Below are 17,208 nucleotides of genomic sequence, written 5' to 3' on the forward strand. Positions count from 1 at the left end.
ATAAGGGAATGCTGTGCACATCGCGCGTATCGCGTGATGTGGCACAACTGTTTAAGCCGTTGCTCTCGACCAACAGGAATGAAGAAACTGTCTTATAAGAACAGGTGCAAGCTCGCCTGTCACGCCCATGAACCTATTTTACCGGTCATAAACAAAGGTTTATACACACCCACGTGACGCGCTCTCCACCAATAGGAATAGCGAAAATGTCTGAGGCATTTATGAATATTAATTATAATCTCACCTAAAACAAGAAGGGTTGCTAGAAAAAAGGCATTCTAAGTGAAAACTTCTTTTAAAGGCTTTAAAAAATAAATGTCAAGGAAACGCCATGTTCCATTTTCCAGTTGTATTTGTGTTTGGGTAGTAAGTTGTGCAATGCTCAAATCATTCGATCATTGTCACTGCTCATTGGACATGTCAGAAGGACTGTTCGATTTAAAACAAGGGAAATTAAGTCCAATAAGTGACCATACATGTAACCCCACTTTATACCGTGAGGATAATTAAAAAAGGGAAATTAAGTACGAATTCATACATAACTAGACATAGTGTTTTTTGTTAATTACAAAATCACGGTGTTCAGTTGGACGTTACGTGATGACGTAGTTCAAAAACATTGAACCATAAAGATGTTTTTTATACAATGTGTCGTTATTTTATAGTTAAACTTGTATCACACTTTTGAACGCCTTGTTTCTTCACAAATGCAATATGTTTGTGTGAGATTGGCATCAGTTTTTTTGTTTGCAACTTATGAAAGCCCTTTAAAAATCTAGCTCACCCCTGCACTGGATGCTGTACACAGATTTGATAATCAACAGCGCCCTCTTTGGTGGGCAAAAAGAGAACGCTGTTGAGAATTCCCCCAAAAACTTTCGTGCCATATGATTTTTACAAATTTTAAACGTTGTTTTATTGTTATCTATTACCCGATGACGTCATTTTGAAGGTTCAACTATCTGTTGAGTTTCAAGGTTCAAATCGATCTCAATCTTGAGTTATGGCGTAGATAAGCTCAAAAGTTGTTTTTTGATGAAACAAAATATGAAGATGAACTTTGACCCAGGGTAACGACCCGGAAGTTAAGGTCGTACAATTTTGGCGTTAACTTTTCGCATATTGGAAAAGTCTTTATCTATCTAATGCATAAGTATGAACATCATAGCTTTTATATTTGTTGAGATACAGCAACAAGCAAATGGTAATTTTTCAATTTAAAAAACCTTGTCATGACGTCCTCAATGACGTCATTATTCCAAAAAAGTGGCGTTTTCATCTACTCACTAGTGCCTATGGACATAGTAAGTTTTAAGATTGTACAAGCTTTACTTTTGTTTAAAAGCTCAAAAGTTGTTTTTTGATGAAAAAAAAAAACACGAAGGCGAACTTTGACCCAGGGTAGCGACCCAGAAGTTAAGGTCGTACGATTTTAGTGTTAATTGTTCAAATGTTGTCCAAGTCTTTATCTATCCGATGCTGTAATATGAACATCATAGCTTTTCTATATGTTGAGATACAGCAACAAGCAAATGGTCATTTTTCAAAATTAAAAACCCTGTCATGACGTCATCAATGACGCCATCATTCCCAAAATATGGCGGTTTCTTCCACTCACTATTGCCTATGAACATAGTAAGTTTTAAGTTTGTACGAGCTTTACTTTTGTTTAACATCTCAAAAGTTGTTTTTTGATGTAAAATACACGAAGGCGAACTTTGACCCAGGGTAACGACCCGGAAGTTAAGGTCGTACGATTTTGGCGTTAACTTTTCAAATATTGTCCAAGTCTTTATCTATCCGATGCCCAAGTATGAACATCATAGCTTTTATATTCGTTGAGATACAGCAATAAGCAAATGGTAATTTTTCAACATTAAAAACCCTGTCATGACGTCATCATTCCAAAAAAGTGGCGGTTACATCAACTCACTAGTGCCTATGTACATAGTACGTTTTAAGTTTATACAAGCTTTACTTTTGTTTAAAAACTCAAAAGTTGTTTTTTTATGAAAAAAACACGAATAAAAAACACGAAGGCGAACTTTGACCCATGGTAACGACCCAGAAGTTAAGGTCGTATGATTTTGGCGTAAACTTTTCAAATGTTGCTTAAGTCTTAAACTATCTGATGCCTAAGTATGAACATCATAGCTGTTAGAATCGTTGAGATACAGCAATAAGCAAATGGTCATTTTTTAACATTAAAAACCCTGTCATGACATCATCAATGACGTCATCATTCCAAAAAAGTGGCGGTTTCATCTAATCACTATTACCTATGGACACAGTAAGTTTTAAGTTTGTACAAGTTTTACTTTTGTTTTAAAGCTCAAAAGTTGTTTTTTGATGAAAAAATGCGAAGGCGAACTTTGACCCAGGGTAACGACCGGAAGTTAAGGTCATACGATTTTTGCGTTAACTTTCCAAATGTTGTCCAAGTCTTTATCTATCCGATGCCCAAGTATGAACATCATAGCATTCATATTCGTTGAGATACGGTGAAAAGCAAATGTCGTTTTTCAACTTTAAAAACCTTGCCATGACTTTATCAATGACGTCATCATTCCAAAAAAGTGGCGGTTTCATCTACTAACTATTGCCTATGTACATAGTAAGTTTTAAGTTTGTACAAGCTTTACTTTTGTTTAAAATTGCTGGAGAAGGTTCGCAGGGAAAGAAGAACACGAGGAAAAAAAAACCAAAATAACAGAACAATAACAATAGTTGTTCGGCTGTTGGCCAAACACCTAAAAATCACCGTGGATGCATTTAGCACGTTGCAAACGTAACCCTCTTCTGAACGGCGTGGGAGGAGGGTTACGCTATCACAACATGCATTGGCGGTGCAACATATTATTACGTTTTTTGTGCTGCTTGTTGTGTTTACAAATCCTTAGCCTGAACGTCTGACATCACACTTCGAGGCTTGTTCATATTGCCAAAGATCGATCTCCAGCCAGCGTATGTTTCGTCTGTGCACCTTGGTCCTACATTCATGGAAGTGTTCAGGCCAAGCGGTTAAGAGCACCGAATTCAAACTCTGGTGTTTCTGATCAGCAGAATGTGGGTTCGAATCCCCAGCCGTGACACTGTGTCCTTGAGCAAGACACTTTTAAAACCATAGCTTCGTCCTTCGGATGGGACGTAAAGCCGTTGGTCCCATGTGTTGTGTAATGCATGTAAAAGAACCCAGTGCACTTATCGAAAAGAGAAGGGGTTCGCCCCGGTGTTCCTGGTTGTGGCTGCTTAATGCGCCGTAGCACCTAGCACCCTTATAAGGTGCTAAATAATTGGGTCTCAGAATTCATCACTGCAATTACCTATCTTTCTGAGAGTTTGTATATACTCAGCGCCTTCTTGAGTACCTTGTTTGGTAGATACGTGCGCTATATAAGACTTCGATATTATTTCACATACAGATACAGTCACATTCTATGGCAAACGCAGTAGGAACGTAATGTTTTGGGCATCAATGGAAAGCTCATGTCACTGCAAGTTTATCCAATGATATCATTTTATCCATGGGAATCACTGGCTCTGAATAGCAGGTACCTGTCTTTATCCCCACCTGATCCTTGCGGATAAAGACAGGGGCCCAGTCGAGCAGAAAAACAAAGTTGCCCCCTACCTGCAAGCACACCAATGTCACCCCAACAAAGTTGCCCCACTGGCAATTTGTACAAGTTGAATGAGTATTGTCAGGAGTTTTAGCTGGATTGAGGATTTTTTTGAGTTTTTTGTGGTAAGATGAAATAGTGTGACGTCATGGGTAACCATTTGAGATTTATATTTGATACATTATTACAGGGGAAGCAAGATGGCCTCAACAATGATGCCATCTCATCCAATAAATCTAGAACAATGGGTATCAAAGCGTCTGTGTATATCAGGGGGAAGCCTCGACCTGATTGCTCTGAAGGATGCCATGGACCATGACAACGTGATGCTGGAAATGTCATTGACCTCTCTTCAAAGATTCTTAAAGGAGTCTCCTCACAAAATGTTCAGACTGGACGAAGATGCCAAACATGATAAGTGCACGGTCAGGTACTACAGATTGCTGGTTTCCCCATTTCTTTTCCCTTTTAATTGGGGGAAGGGAGGGTTGGATGGGAAGGGTGTTTATGTTTAATAGAAAAGTTTCATGTTGTTTTTAAAGACACTGAAACATTTATTAATTGTCAAAGACCAGTCTTCTCACTTTGTGTTTCTCGACATATGCACAAAATAAACCTGTGAAAATCTAAACTCAATTGGTCTTTGAAGTTGCGAGAGAATAGTTCAAGAAATCAAGTTAAAATATTTGAGTGAGAACTTGAAACTTTGCATGGTGGGAAAACAATGTATGGAAAAGTTTGCATTAACAACGTGTATGATTATCTCTCAATGAGTTGGGGTGCTTATGAAAAGAACTGTTGGTTTAAACTCGACGTTTCGTTCACTCAGTGTTTATGCTAACAATTATTTTGTGCAAAAACCAATAGTGTCCAGGGGTCGATTTCACAAAGAGTTAGGACTGGTCCTAACTTAAGACTAGTCCTAGGAGATATACAAATTGCATGGATAGTCCTAAGTTAGCACATGTAACTGGTCCTAACTGGAGATAAGACTAGTCCTAACTCTTTGTGAAATCCACCCCAGGTACCTTTAAGGATTACCATTATTGTGCAATTTTGGCTTTCTATACAGGATAAAGACGGATGCAGTTTTGTGTGATCAGTTCGACCCCAAGAGTAGTAATGGCTGTCAAGGTTGTTATGATTTTCATCTCTGTCAGCACTTTATCTCAGTGGGATGTAAGCGTGGTAGGAAGTGTTTCTGGCCACATCAGCTCTGGGGTGTACCACACAATGAGAGAGTCATGAGGTTGAACGGATTGGACCACCTTCAGGATACGCATGTAATGCAGGTAAATAATATTTGGTGTCGTGGCCGAGTGGATAAGAGCACCGAGCTCAAGCTCTGATGCTTCTGTTCAGCAGAGTGTGGGTTCGAATCCAGGTTGTGACACTTGTGTCCCTGAGCAAGACACTTAAGAGTCCCTGCCTGTAAGAGTGTACCAAGTATTGATTCATGGGTTCTCAGATCTTCTTCTAAAAAATTAGAGTGATACATCATCATACCAAACGAAAAAATCCAAAATTTTAGTTTGCTGACGCTTTCGGTTTTGGAGTTACCAGTTATCAAAGTTTCGGCCTAAAAGCCCTCGAGAAACGAATAGTACATTCCCTGTAAACACAAAAATGTGCGCCAAGGTCATCCCAACAAAAGTAAAACATTTTTTGAAACCTCCAGTTGGGCTTATAACAAAAGTAAAAAAAAAAAATTGGGATCTCGTTGGCGCATCATGTTACGCGCACCTGAACCTTTGATGAACAGTGCCCTCGTGCCATTTTCAACGCCTCATAACTCAGCGCGCCTATAAGATCCCATGTTATTGAACAAGTTCAAATGAAAGAGCTTGCATCCCTAAAACAAATTTAAGTGCAAAGTGCGTGGGATCTCGTTGGCGCAGAGAGATAATAGAGGTCAAAGTTCAAATTTTACCAATATATTGCATTTTCGCACCTCCGTAACTTCGCGCGCCAACAACAAAAAATTGTTTTTATGGCAACTGGGTATTGGAACAGTTTTCATCTAATGACAAATGAAAAAAGAATCTTGGGATCTCTGCAACTTGCATGTCAAAAGATTTTGTGAAAATTTTCTAAAGTATTGTCATTCCACACATTTTGGCCTAAATTGGCACAACATTCACTTTTTTCATCACTGTAAGTATCTATGCCAACAAGATCCCATCAATGTTTTCTTGTATTTGGTTAAGTTGAGTGTTCCTAAACAGATTTCAATTGAAAAATAATTGGGACCATGTTGGCCCACCAATATAACAAAGGTCAACGGTCATATGAAACTACACTACTGCCTATTTCGGGCGATTTTGCGTCGTCTAGAGATCCACGCGCCAATATGATCCCATTAAGTTGTCTGCGTTTTATGATTATATAGATTCTCAGCAACACATAATAAGCAAAAACCAAATGGGATTTGAGTGGCGCTAACAAATATTACAGATCAAAAGTTCTTTTGCATTGCTGTGGCAACCGAAAGTGAGAAATATCCCCCAATTTCAAAATGTTGGCAAACCATGAAGGGGATAGGTCTCCAAAATGAATTTTGGGTAAGATATAGACTGGACTTGTTTTAACAAATGGTGTTAGTTTAATGTTGGTTGGTAACTGAACACATTTGGTAATTGTCAAAAACCAGTATTCACAATTGGTGTTTCCCAACATAGTATGCATTAACAAGTCTGTGGAAATGTTAACTCAATTGGTCATCTAAGTTGCAAGAGAAAAATGACAGAAAAAACACACTTGTTACATAACTTTGTGTGCTTCCAGATTCATAATAAAATGCTTTTGCTGAAGTCTCACTAAAAAACTACTTCACTTCAGAGTGAGCCGTTTCTGCCAATATTTTATATCAAAAGCTCTCTGTCACTCGTTACCACTTAGTTTTTGTGCTACAATCTTTTTTGTGTAATTATCAGTAGTGTACAGTGCCTTTAATTCAGAGGTCATTGGTTCGAGTCACACTACAGTAAAAAAAATCATTTAAAATTAATTGAGTCAGTTTCCCTTTTGGTTCATACTACTTAAAATCTATGGGTGCGTTCGTTTAGCGTTTGTGTGGCGTTTTCTTTTTCCAGGACGAACGTGTGCAGATAATTACCCATGTTCGTCCTGGGAAAGAAAAAAAAACACACCGGGGTTGACCCAGGGAAGATAAACGAACGCACCCTATAAAAAAAGTTGCATCCCCTCAGGTCGATCCCCTGGCTGCAACTTCCCAGGTTGTATTGCCATTTTGGTGTGATCCCTGGCTTCACTGCAGAATTAACCAATGTATGGCTTCTGACTGGCACTCCTAAACAAAGATATTGACAAATATTTATATGGACACTGCCAAGTGCCAACATAGGGACATGTAGCTCACTAGGTAGACAGCAGGCACGTTAATCCGGAGGTCGTTGGTTCGAGTCCCACTCCGATAAACTTTATTTAAATTTTATTGAACAAAAATTTATTACATTTTATGTTTATAGTTTAACATCTGCATTCTGCATGTTGATTTCTGGTGATTTGTTAAGATCAGAAATATTTCCTTTGTAACGTATTGTTATAATGTGTTCCTCTCTATAAATTCAATTGTAATTTGGCATCTAGGTTTTAAAGCCATTATACACTTTCGGCACAGAAAAAAAAAAATAAAAATCACAGATTTACAAATAACTTACAGGGTTTACTGAAGGTAATAGTGAAAGACTTTTCTTGAAATATTATTCCATGAAATGCAATACTTTTCGAGAAAACATTAAAACAATTATCAATTCTCGTGGTCCAGAATTACGGATTTATTTTAAACACATGTCATGACACAGTGAAATGTGCAGAAACAAGGGTGGGTTTTCCCCATTATTTTCTCCCGACTTCGATGACCGATTGAGCCTAAATTTTCACAGGTTTGTTATTTTTTATATTGGTTGTGATACACAAAGTGTGGGCCTTTGGACAATACTGTTTACCGAAAGTGTCCAATGTTCAATTTTTTGAAATAAACCTTGACCTAATGTTTTGTTCGAAGACCAGTCTGTTTTTTTTTTAATGTTCTGACTTACTCATTTTTATGCGCCACCGGCGAAGTAAGCCGAAGGGGCATTACAGTGTTTGCCTTGTCCTTCCCTGTGTATGCATGGTAGTGTGTGTGTGGGTAGGTATCCACATTCAAACCGGGGACCTATAACAAAAGGGACATCAGGTCCACGGTTGCTATCACAAAGGAAATCATTGTGGTCCCAGGTTGCTATCACAAAGAGTTGAACAAAGGAGGGTCCCCGATTGCAGGTGTTTACACACTTGGGTGTGTGGGTGTGTGCACATCATCCTTGTCCGAGCAATATCTCAAGAAGGATTTGGCGAATCAACTTCAAACTTGGTTTGTGGATTGGTCTTGGGATCCCCCAGAAGCCTATTGTTTTTAGGCCCCCTCAGATAAATATTAAGCTCATTATGGCTAAAACAATAACTCGAAAAGAACTTGGTGTAGCAATTCCAATCTTAGCAGGGCATTTATGTTGTCAACACACCATTCTTGTTGTCCATGTTTTAACTCACATCAATACATTGGTGTTCATTGTTTCTGTGGCTCTCCTTGTGCTTTACTCTGAATTGCAGATATTAAAGCTAAGCTGGCCTGATATCACTGTACCAGATGTATGCAAGTTCTACAATACCAAGGGATGTGATGATGCAAACAAGTGTAGATTTCTGCACATTTGTCGGTAAGTTAACTTTACAAATGCAAAGGGCAATGGATCTCTATCATGTTGCAGCCATCTTTAAATTCGCCCATTACCAATGTTACCAAACAGAGGCTGGAAGAACAAAATAGTCTGTTTCCTATTTGCAAAATGATTATTAGCATTCATTATTGTTTTTCTATACAACGAACATCACCAAGATGGAGGCATCATGATAATGGTGTACAGGCATGATTCTCTGTCATGTTATTGTTTACTGTGCCTTTACATTAAAGCCATTGGACCCTTTCGGTTCAGAAAAAAAAATAAAAGTTCACAGACTTACAAATAACTTACAGGGTTTACAGAAGGCAATGGTGAAAGACTTCTCTTGAAATATTATTCCATGAAATGCTGTACTTTTGGAGAAAACAGCAAAACAATATAAATTCTCGTTATCGAGAATTACGGATTTATTTTAAACACATGTCATGACACGGAGAAACGCGCGGAAACAAGGGTGGGTTTTTCCGTTGTTTTCTCCCGACTCCGATGACCGATTGAGCCTAAATTTTCACAGGTTTGTTATTTGATATAGAAGTTGTGGTACACAAAGTGTGGGCCTTGGACAACACTGTTTACCGAAAGGGTCCAATGGCTTTAAGAGCAAGACAAGTTCTTTTTCCCTGGTTTACTTCACAAATTTAAATGGATGTGTAACCAAGCAGACAGGAGACAATAAAACATTCTGGATTCTTGTTTTATGTCTGGCCTATATAAGAAGTTGCACTCTAACTCAATTCACTAAGGTTTTGATCAAGTTGTCCTGCAATTTCTTAGATACCTAATGCTCAAAATGTTGCTGTTTTAAGGGTGAAAATGTTTGTCAAACTTACTGCAAGTGTTTCTACCGATTTTGTCCGTCCGTCCGGCCGTCTGCACTCAGTGGAAATGTTAAAGTTTTTGGTTTAAGTTTCAGTCTTTGAGTTGAGTTGTTTTTGGTATGTACAAGCCCAAGTGAGATTGTTATATATACTTGTCAGTCATTTTTTGAATGAGCTGAAACAATGAAAACCTTAAATGGTCATAACTTCTTATTGCAACGATGTACTGACTTGAAACTTAATACATTGCTTCTGTCGTATAGATACATATGAAAAGATTAAATTCAAAGAGTGCATCAATGGTTCCAGTTGAATGAGCTGAAACAATGAAAACCTTAAATGGTCAAAACTCCTTATTGCACCGATGTTCTGACTTGAAACTTCAATCAAATATTACTTCTTGCGTGAAGCTTCACACGAAAATATAAAACTTAAAGAGTTTATCACTGGTTCAAGTTGAATGAGCTAAAACAATGAAAACCTTAAAGGAACCTGTTGCCTTGGGCCGGTCGAGGTGGTCTTTGAAAAGCGCTTGTAACTGTTTGCTATAAAATGCATATGGTTGGAAAGATGTTTTAAAAGTAAACTACAATGATCCACACAAATATGCCTCAAAATTGCATGATTTTCCTTTTACCTTGTCGACTAACACGGTTGGCCATTTATGGGAGTCGAATTTTTTATTCCCATAAATAGCCAACCGTGTTAGTTCGCAAAGCAAAAGGAAAACCACACATTTTCGAGGCAAATTCGTGTGGATCATTGTACTCTACTTTTAAAACATCTTTCCAACCATAATATATGCATTTTATAACAAATGGTTACAAATGCTTTTTATACTGCCAACTCGTCCGATCCAAGGCAACGTGTCCCTTTAAATGGTCATCACTCTTTATTGCAATGATGTACAGATTTAAAACTTCAATCAAATATTGCTGCTTACATGTAGATAATATGAAAAGATGAAAACCTTAAATGGTCTTAACTTCATACTTGTCAATGTCTCCACCCCTGTGACCATCAGTTGATCAAATGATTGGTTTTTCTGTCAGTCATTGGTTCTATCTGGCGATCGGCAGCTCGCCATGGCAGCTTCGCTGTCTAGTTTAACTTAGCAGTGGGAAAGCTCACAAAATCAGTCACACACGGTGATAACAAATAAACAATCCACGCTTGTAAATTTTGTAACAAGGGACCCTGGCTACATTTTGGCCGTGTGAAAAGGGCTAAAGTGTGGGGTCGTGGACTTTCAGGTGAGGATGGAATCAATGAGTAACAAGTGTCTATTGCATTATTTTTTTTCAGTCATTACATTACAGGAGATTGCAAATTCAACACAAAGTGTCGATACTCACATGATGTCAAAGATAATCAGCCAATAAGTGTATGGGAAGAGTATGGTATCAATGCTGCCTCAATGAGTCCAGGAGAGTTGCTTCGCATGGTCCGGGAGAAGAAGCAAATAGAACCTGTAGAGGTGATGGAGAAGCAAGTAGGTATACAATTAGGTATACAACAAGTCAAGTAGTCATTGCCTCTTTCCTTTGAGTCTCAATCTAATGAACCTATAACACTATTTATATATGCACCTTTTTTCTGCAAGACGTGCGTATACGTTGCAGGATTGAACAAGATAACGGGGATTTTGCATGTCTGATTCTTCGAGAGACAATGGTTTTCTCATGTCTTTTTTTAAACAAACTTGTGCTGCCAGCATTCCATCAGCACGGCCTACAGCACTTGCACGTACGACACGGCTAGACAAGTTTGTACTGCCAGTGTGGAAGTGTCGTGGTCGAGTGGTTAGGGCAATGCATTAACTCTGGTGTTTCTGATCAGCAGAGTGTGGGTTTGAGTCCCAGTCGTGACACTTAATTTATCTTTCAGAAAAAATGTATATATACTAAGCACATTCAAAACCTTGTTGGTAGACGTGCACTGTATAAGACTTCGACACTAACTGCTAACAATTAAACTTAATTGTGCTCATAAAAATATTTTTAAAAAGAAAAAAGAGGAAGTTGCTGCTTGTGTTATCTCATGTAGTGAACTATCAGGATCACGCCCTCAGTTGGCAGCTCCTGCAACTGGATGGTTTCTAGGTAGCTGTAAACAGTCTCACATGTTAGGATTATGTTACTGACACACGGAGAGTTTATGACAACACGATTTGAGAAGCCCAGCATGTTGTTTCCTAGTGAGTTATTTCTGATAGTATTTAGTTAGAAAAAATACTATTACAGCTATCAATAACATAAGAAGATGGTGGCCTCCTCTAGAGTCCCCCTTCCAAAATAAAAGCATATCTGGCTTGCCCCCCCCCCCCCCACATCCCCCACTCCAAAACCAAGTCTATCTTTTATAATGAAGACGATTAAAGGAACACGTTGCCTTGGATCGGACGAGTGGGTCTATAAAAAAGCGTTTGTAACCGTTTGTTATAAAATGCATATGGTTAGAAAGATAATTTAAAAGTAGAATACAATGATCCACACAAGTTTGCCTCGAAATTGCGTGGTTTTCCTTTTACCTCGTCGACTAACACGGTCGGCCATTTATGAGAGTCAAAAATTTGGCCGACCGTGACTCCCATGAATGGCCGACCGTGTTAGTCGACGAGGTAAAAGGAAAACCGTGCAATTTCGAGGCATGTTTGTGTGGATCATTGTATTCTATTTTTACAGCATCTTTCTACCCATATGCATATTATAACAAACGCTTTTCAAAGACCAACTCGACCAATCCAAGGCAACGTGTTCCTTTAATCATTCCTTGCATATGTTATTCTAAACAGGCTCGTCTCCCAGACATCTGTATACATTACAACCGGAGATCCTGCAAAAAAGGAGACACCTGTCCCTTTTTACATGTCTGTAGGTAGGTATAGTTACTTTTATCTATTGGGTCGTATAGAAAAAAGGAAGGCCACACCCAATGTCATTCAATTCAATTCAATTCAATTTGTATTGGTCCTACCTACATGTAAGAGGAAATTCAATCAAGTTAATTACTTAAAGCCATTGGACCCTTTCGGTACAGAAAAAAAAAAAAAGTTCACAGATTTACAAATAATTTACAGGGTTTACAGAAGGTAATGGTGAAAGACTTCTCTTGAAATATTAGTCCATGAAATGCTTCACTTTTTGAGAAAACGGTAAAACAATATAAATTCTCGTTAACGAGAATTACGGATTTATTTTAAACACATGTCATGACACGGCGAAACGCGCGGAAACATGGGTGGGTTTTTCCGTTGTTTTCTCCCGACTCCGATGACCGATTGAGCCTAAATTTTCACAGGTTTGTTATTTGATATAGAAGTTGTGGTACACAAAAGTGTGGGCCTTGGACAACACTGTTTACCGAAAGGGTCCAATGGCTTTAATCAAGTTTATACTAATCACTTCAAAATTTGTACATTTTTCTTTGATCAAACCCAAATAATTTTCAAATTCTGACAAACCTCAAACAGGGCTGTGGTGTCTCGATCTTCATGAGTTTCTGAATTATTAAGACACTTTATAGTTAACTGCTCATTAGGGTTATTTTGCATGCATTGCAGAGTTGCCTGCATTTGTGCCAAGGCCCTGAAAGATATTTAGAAAATTGCAAAAGAGAGCAAAACATGGCCGATTTTCATTTTTTTTTTATGTTTTGCTGGGGTGTGTTGGTTGTTTTACAAACTTCAAAGTGTGTAAGATTTTAGGCATTGTGTCTTTCTCTTTTTAGATCATTTGTTAGAGGAGAATGCAAGGATGAGTGCAAATTCTCACATGATCTTAAAAATCCAAACGCTTTGAAAGTCTGGCAGAAACATGAGGTTGATGCAAGAAACAAGACTATACAAGAACTGGTTTCCATGATTCAGGGTCACATGGATGGAGAAAATAAGATCCAACGAAGAAGACTTACTTCCCTTGGAGAAGCACCTGAGGAAAAACAAGACAAGAGTGAGGTAAATGAAATCCTTAAATGAAAATAAACCTTGAAACAAATGAACTTTAACTTTGATTATGCAATCAGGGTTGAGTTTAAACACTCCCACCCAGTATGAGAGGTCTTCCTTCAATATAATCCTTGATACAAAGTCACCCCCTTACAAAGTCACCCTGTAAAACATCATCCCCTTACAAAGTCACCCCCTCACAAAGTCACTACCTTACCAGTTCACCCCCTTGCAAAAATTCAACCCCTTACAAAGTCACCCCCTTACAAAGTCACCTCCTTACAAAGTCACCCCCTTACCAGTCTCGCCAATTACACTTTACCACAAGAACAAGGAATTCTATAAACCCCTGCCTGACTGCTAGAGAGGTTTCATTACCAGGCTGAAAGAACATAAAGCACAAGGCCAGAGAGGGGAGTATGACAAATCTCCCATTGTCAAACACTCCACTGGTTTGGACCATGTCATAGATTGGGATCAGGCTTGAATCATAGCACCTGGCATGCCTGGGGTGCGTTCCACTCGCGCAAACGACTCGCAACTGTTCGCGCAACCGTTTTTTATCTTTTGAACGATTGGTGCGTATACGCGATGTCAATATGGCGGCGCCCTGAAATGAAGATGGCGCGCACCATACATATTTTTTTTTTTCACTTTATTTTGCTGCAATAGTCCTCTTTTTGACATCATTACATCAACTAATTGACTTTGTTATTCCAAATCTGCATTATCATCCACCGAAAATACAATGTAATTATGTTTGTAACAAGGAATAATACCGTAAGCTTGTACGCCACTTTAAAAATCACGCGCCAACACCTCAGAACTATGTTCGCCTAAAGTTGCCAACGTTCGCCAACGGTGGCGGCGAACAACTCGTTCCACTTGAAATTGTTGGCGAACGTGCGCAACTGTTGGCAACGTTTGCGCGAGTGGAACGCACCCCTGATGAGAGACATTCGTATACAAGGGATATTATACGGAAAGCTATCAAAATACACAGACACAACTTTGTGCCACAAAATATAGACGATGTGACCTGTGACATCACATGTTTACAAAAGAACCACAGAGCCTGGACTTCCTGCAGGCACGATTTGTACACAGCCTAAGGAAAAAAAAGTCTTATGTTCTATGCAAGCTAGTCGAAACATTGAGATCAAATTTCAAGAACTGACTCTGCGTTAGTACAGTTAATTACGATCCTGTAGGCCTATTGATACCTCACCATTCAATGCCTCAAATCATATATTAATATTATAATTGTTATTTATTGATACCTCAACAAAAATATCAAAACACACAGTGAAAGATTTGAGTATGAGATGTCTTTGTTCAATTCAAATCTTGATTATGCCACTAAGGTTGGTTTAAACAGTAAAAATAGGCACATCACAGCTAGCTCTCAGCAATTATGAGATGTCTTTGTTCAATTTAAATCTTGATTATGCCACTAAGGTTGGTTTAAACAGTAAAAATAGGCACATCACAGCTAGCTCTCAGCAATTATGAGATGTCTTTGTTCAATTCAAATCTTGATTGTGCCACCAGGGTTGGTTTAAACAGTAAAAATAGGCACATCACAGCTAGCTCTCAGCCATTATGAAATGTCTTCGTTCAATTCAAATCTTGATTATGCCACCAAGGTTGGTTTAAACAGTAAAAATAGGCACATCACAGCTAGCTCTCAGCAATTATGAGATGTCTTTGTTCAATTCAAATCTTGATTGTGCCACCAGGGTTGGTTTAAACAGTAAAAATAGGCACATCACAGCTAGCTCTCAGCCATTATGAGATGTCTTCGTTCAATTCAAATCTTGATTATGCCACCAGGGTTGGTTTAAACAGTAAAAATAGGCACATCACAGCTAGCTCTCAGCCATTATGAGATGTCTTTGTTCAATTCAAATCTTGATTGTGCCACCAGGGTTGGTTTAAACAGTAAAAATAGGCACATCACAGCTAGCTCTCAGCAATTATGAGATGTCTTTGTTCAATTCAAATCTTGATTGTGCCACCAGGGTTGGTTTAAACAGTAAAAATAGGCACATCACAGCTAGCTCTCAGCCATTATGAGATGTCTTTGTTCAATTTAAATCTTGATTATGCCACCAGGGTAGGTTTAAACAGTAAAAATAGGCACATCACAGCTAGCTCTCAGCAATTATGAGATGTCTTTGTTCAATTCAAATCTTGATTACCACCTGATAAATATACACAGACACAAGGATTTGTTGTTGTAGTGAACTCTGCCAAGAGTTAATGTATTCCGTACTCTGAATTCGGTGGTAAAACGCCAATTCATAATAATATAAGGGATTTCCCTTTATTTAATTCCATCCAGTGATATCCACACTCATAAAGAAGTATACCAGTTCCCCTTATAATACACTTTGCGACCAATTCGCAAAGGGTCCCAATCCCTCACTTTGCGAACGGTAAATTTCCAATCCGCAAAGGTTCCCACTTCTCGGCGATTTGCCAAAGAAGGTACCAGACCAATTACAATTATTATAATTATAAATGCACTCATTGACTGGAGAAAACTCCGGGTCAATGAGGTTCCCACTTCCAGCGAGTTGCCAAGAAGGTACCAAATTGATCTACTTCTTTATATACAATCACATCATTTTATTACCACCATATTTATCCATATCAATTCACATAAATTAATTTACCACTTCCTCACAGGCTACAATGCCTATTAGCTTCTTATTTATAGGAACAACCTAAACTTACCGCTTTAAGTGTAAGTTGTAAGATTATCAGTCATATCAATCTGTACCACGTATTCCGTAATACCCTGACCTTTCCATTAACCCCAGGGAGGGAGGGAGGGAATTTTGCGAAACTATACAATCTATCTTAACTCCTCGTTGGCAGAATATTCAATGACGGTTCCCAGAAAGACAAGCACCCTTTCCCCAAATGCATTGCTTTGGTTGGTTGAAAAGAACAATGGAACCACGTCTGAATGCGCCCTGACAATCCCAATCGCTTATAGCCCCGACTGTGCAACCTGACTATAATTATGCATATTTCCTGGTGTTAAATCGGTTTACTGCCTTACGCATTAAACCCTATTACCACCTGATAAATATACACAGACACAAGGATTTGTTGTTGTAGTGAACTCTGCCAAGAGTTAATTTATTCCGTACTCTGAATTCGGTGGTAAAACGCCAATTCATAATAATATAAGGGATTTCCCTTTATTTAATTCCATCCAGTGATATCCACACTCATAAAGAAGTATACCAGTTCCCCTTATAATACACTTTGCGACCAATTCGCAAAGGGTCCCAATCCCTCACTTTGCGAACGGTAAATTTCCAATCCGCAAAGGTTCCCACTTCTCGGCGATTTGCCAAAGAAGGTACCAGACTAATTACAATTATTATAATTATAAATGCACTCATTGACTGGAGAAAACTCCGGGTCAATGAGGTTCCCATTTCCAGCGAGTTGCCAAGAAGGTACCAAATTAATCTACTTCTTTATATACAATCACATCATTTTATTACCACCATATTTATCCATATCAATTCACATAAATTAATTTACCACTTCCTCACAGGCTATGCCTATATTAGCTTCTTGTTTATAGGAACAACCTAAACTTACCGCCAAAGCAAATTTTGATATAAAAATTTGCCCAAACACCCCCCCCCCTTTTTTTTTTTTTTTTTTTTTTTTTTTTTTAACAAAACTTTCTCCGAGTGTCAACCCGTCTGATAAATTTTGATGGAACCAAATGAATCATGTCTTGCCAGTACGCACCTTCCGGGAAGGGTTAATGAGATGGGGGTGTTTTATAACAGGTGCGTTTTGCATCTCCCGAAGTATCTTCTTTGCATACATATTTAAATCCCAAGTGCAGCGTTTTTCTGCCCTCCATTAACTTTACCTTGATACTTCACCCTTAACAAAATGTCTGACTAAATTAACCGTGTGTTGGGTAGGATGTTCCTAATTACCTTTAGGCTCTCTTTACGGCCTATGTCTACTCTGTCCCGAACTTTCCTTCAAGATATCTTTGGTCCCTAGATATAACACTATTGTCGTCGGGACCTCGC

General features: G+C 38.5%; 1 protein-coding gene across 2 annotated transcripts in view; it reads left to right on the forward strand.

The window, feature by feature from the left end:
* Positions 1 to 17,208, forward strand: part of LOC139942165 (protein mono-ADP-ribosyltransferase PARP12-like) — a 38,148-nt gene that overhangs the window by 6,572 nt on the left and 14,368 nt on the right. For both annotated transcript variants that reach the window (XM_071938903.1, XM_071938902.1), the window contains exons 2-7: positions 3,811 to 4,050; positions 4,693 to 4,912; positions 8,238 to 8,344; positions 10,492 to 10,678; positions 11,981 to 12,063; positions 12,916 to 13,141. In XM_071938903.1, the coding sequence (XP_071795004.1) occupies positions 3,821 to 4,050; positions 4,693 to 4,912; positions 8,238 to 8,344; positions 10,492 to 10,678; positions 11,981 to 12,063; positions 12,916 to 13,141 (1,053 nt within the window). In that variant the 5' untranslated portion in view covers positions 3,811 to 3,820. The remainder of the gene's footprint in view (positions 1 to 3,810; positions 4,051 to 4,692; positions 4,913 to 8,237; positions 8,345 to 10,491; positions 10,679 to 11,980; positions 12,064 to 12,915; positions 13,142 to 17,208) is intronic.

The sequence above is a fragment of the Asterias amurensis genome, chromosome 9 (assembly GCF_032118995.1).
Source record: "Asterias amurensis chromosome 9, ASM3211899v1".
In the NCBI taxonomy this organism is placed as follows: Eukaryota; Metazoa; Echinodermata; class Asteroidea; order Forcipulatida; family Asteriidae; genus Asterias; species Asterias amurensis.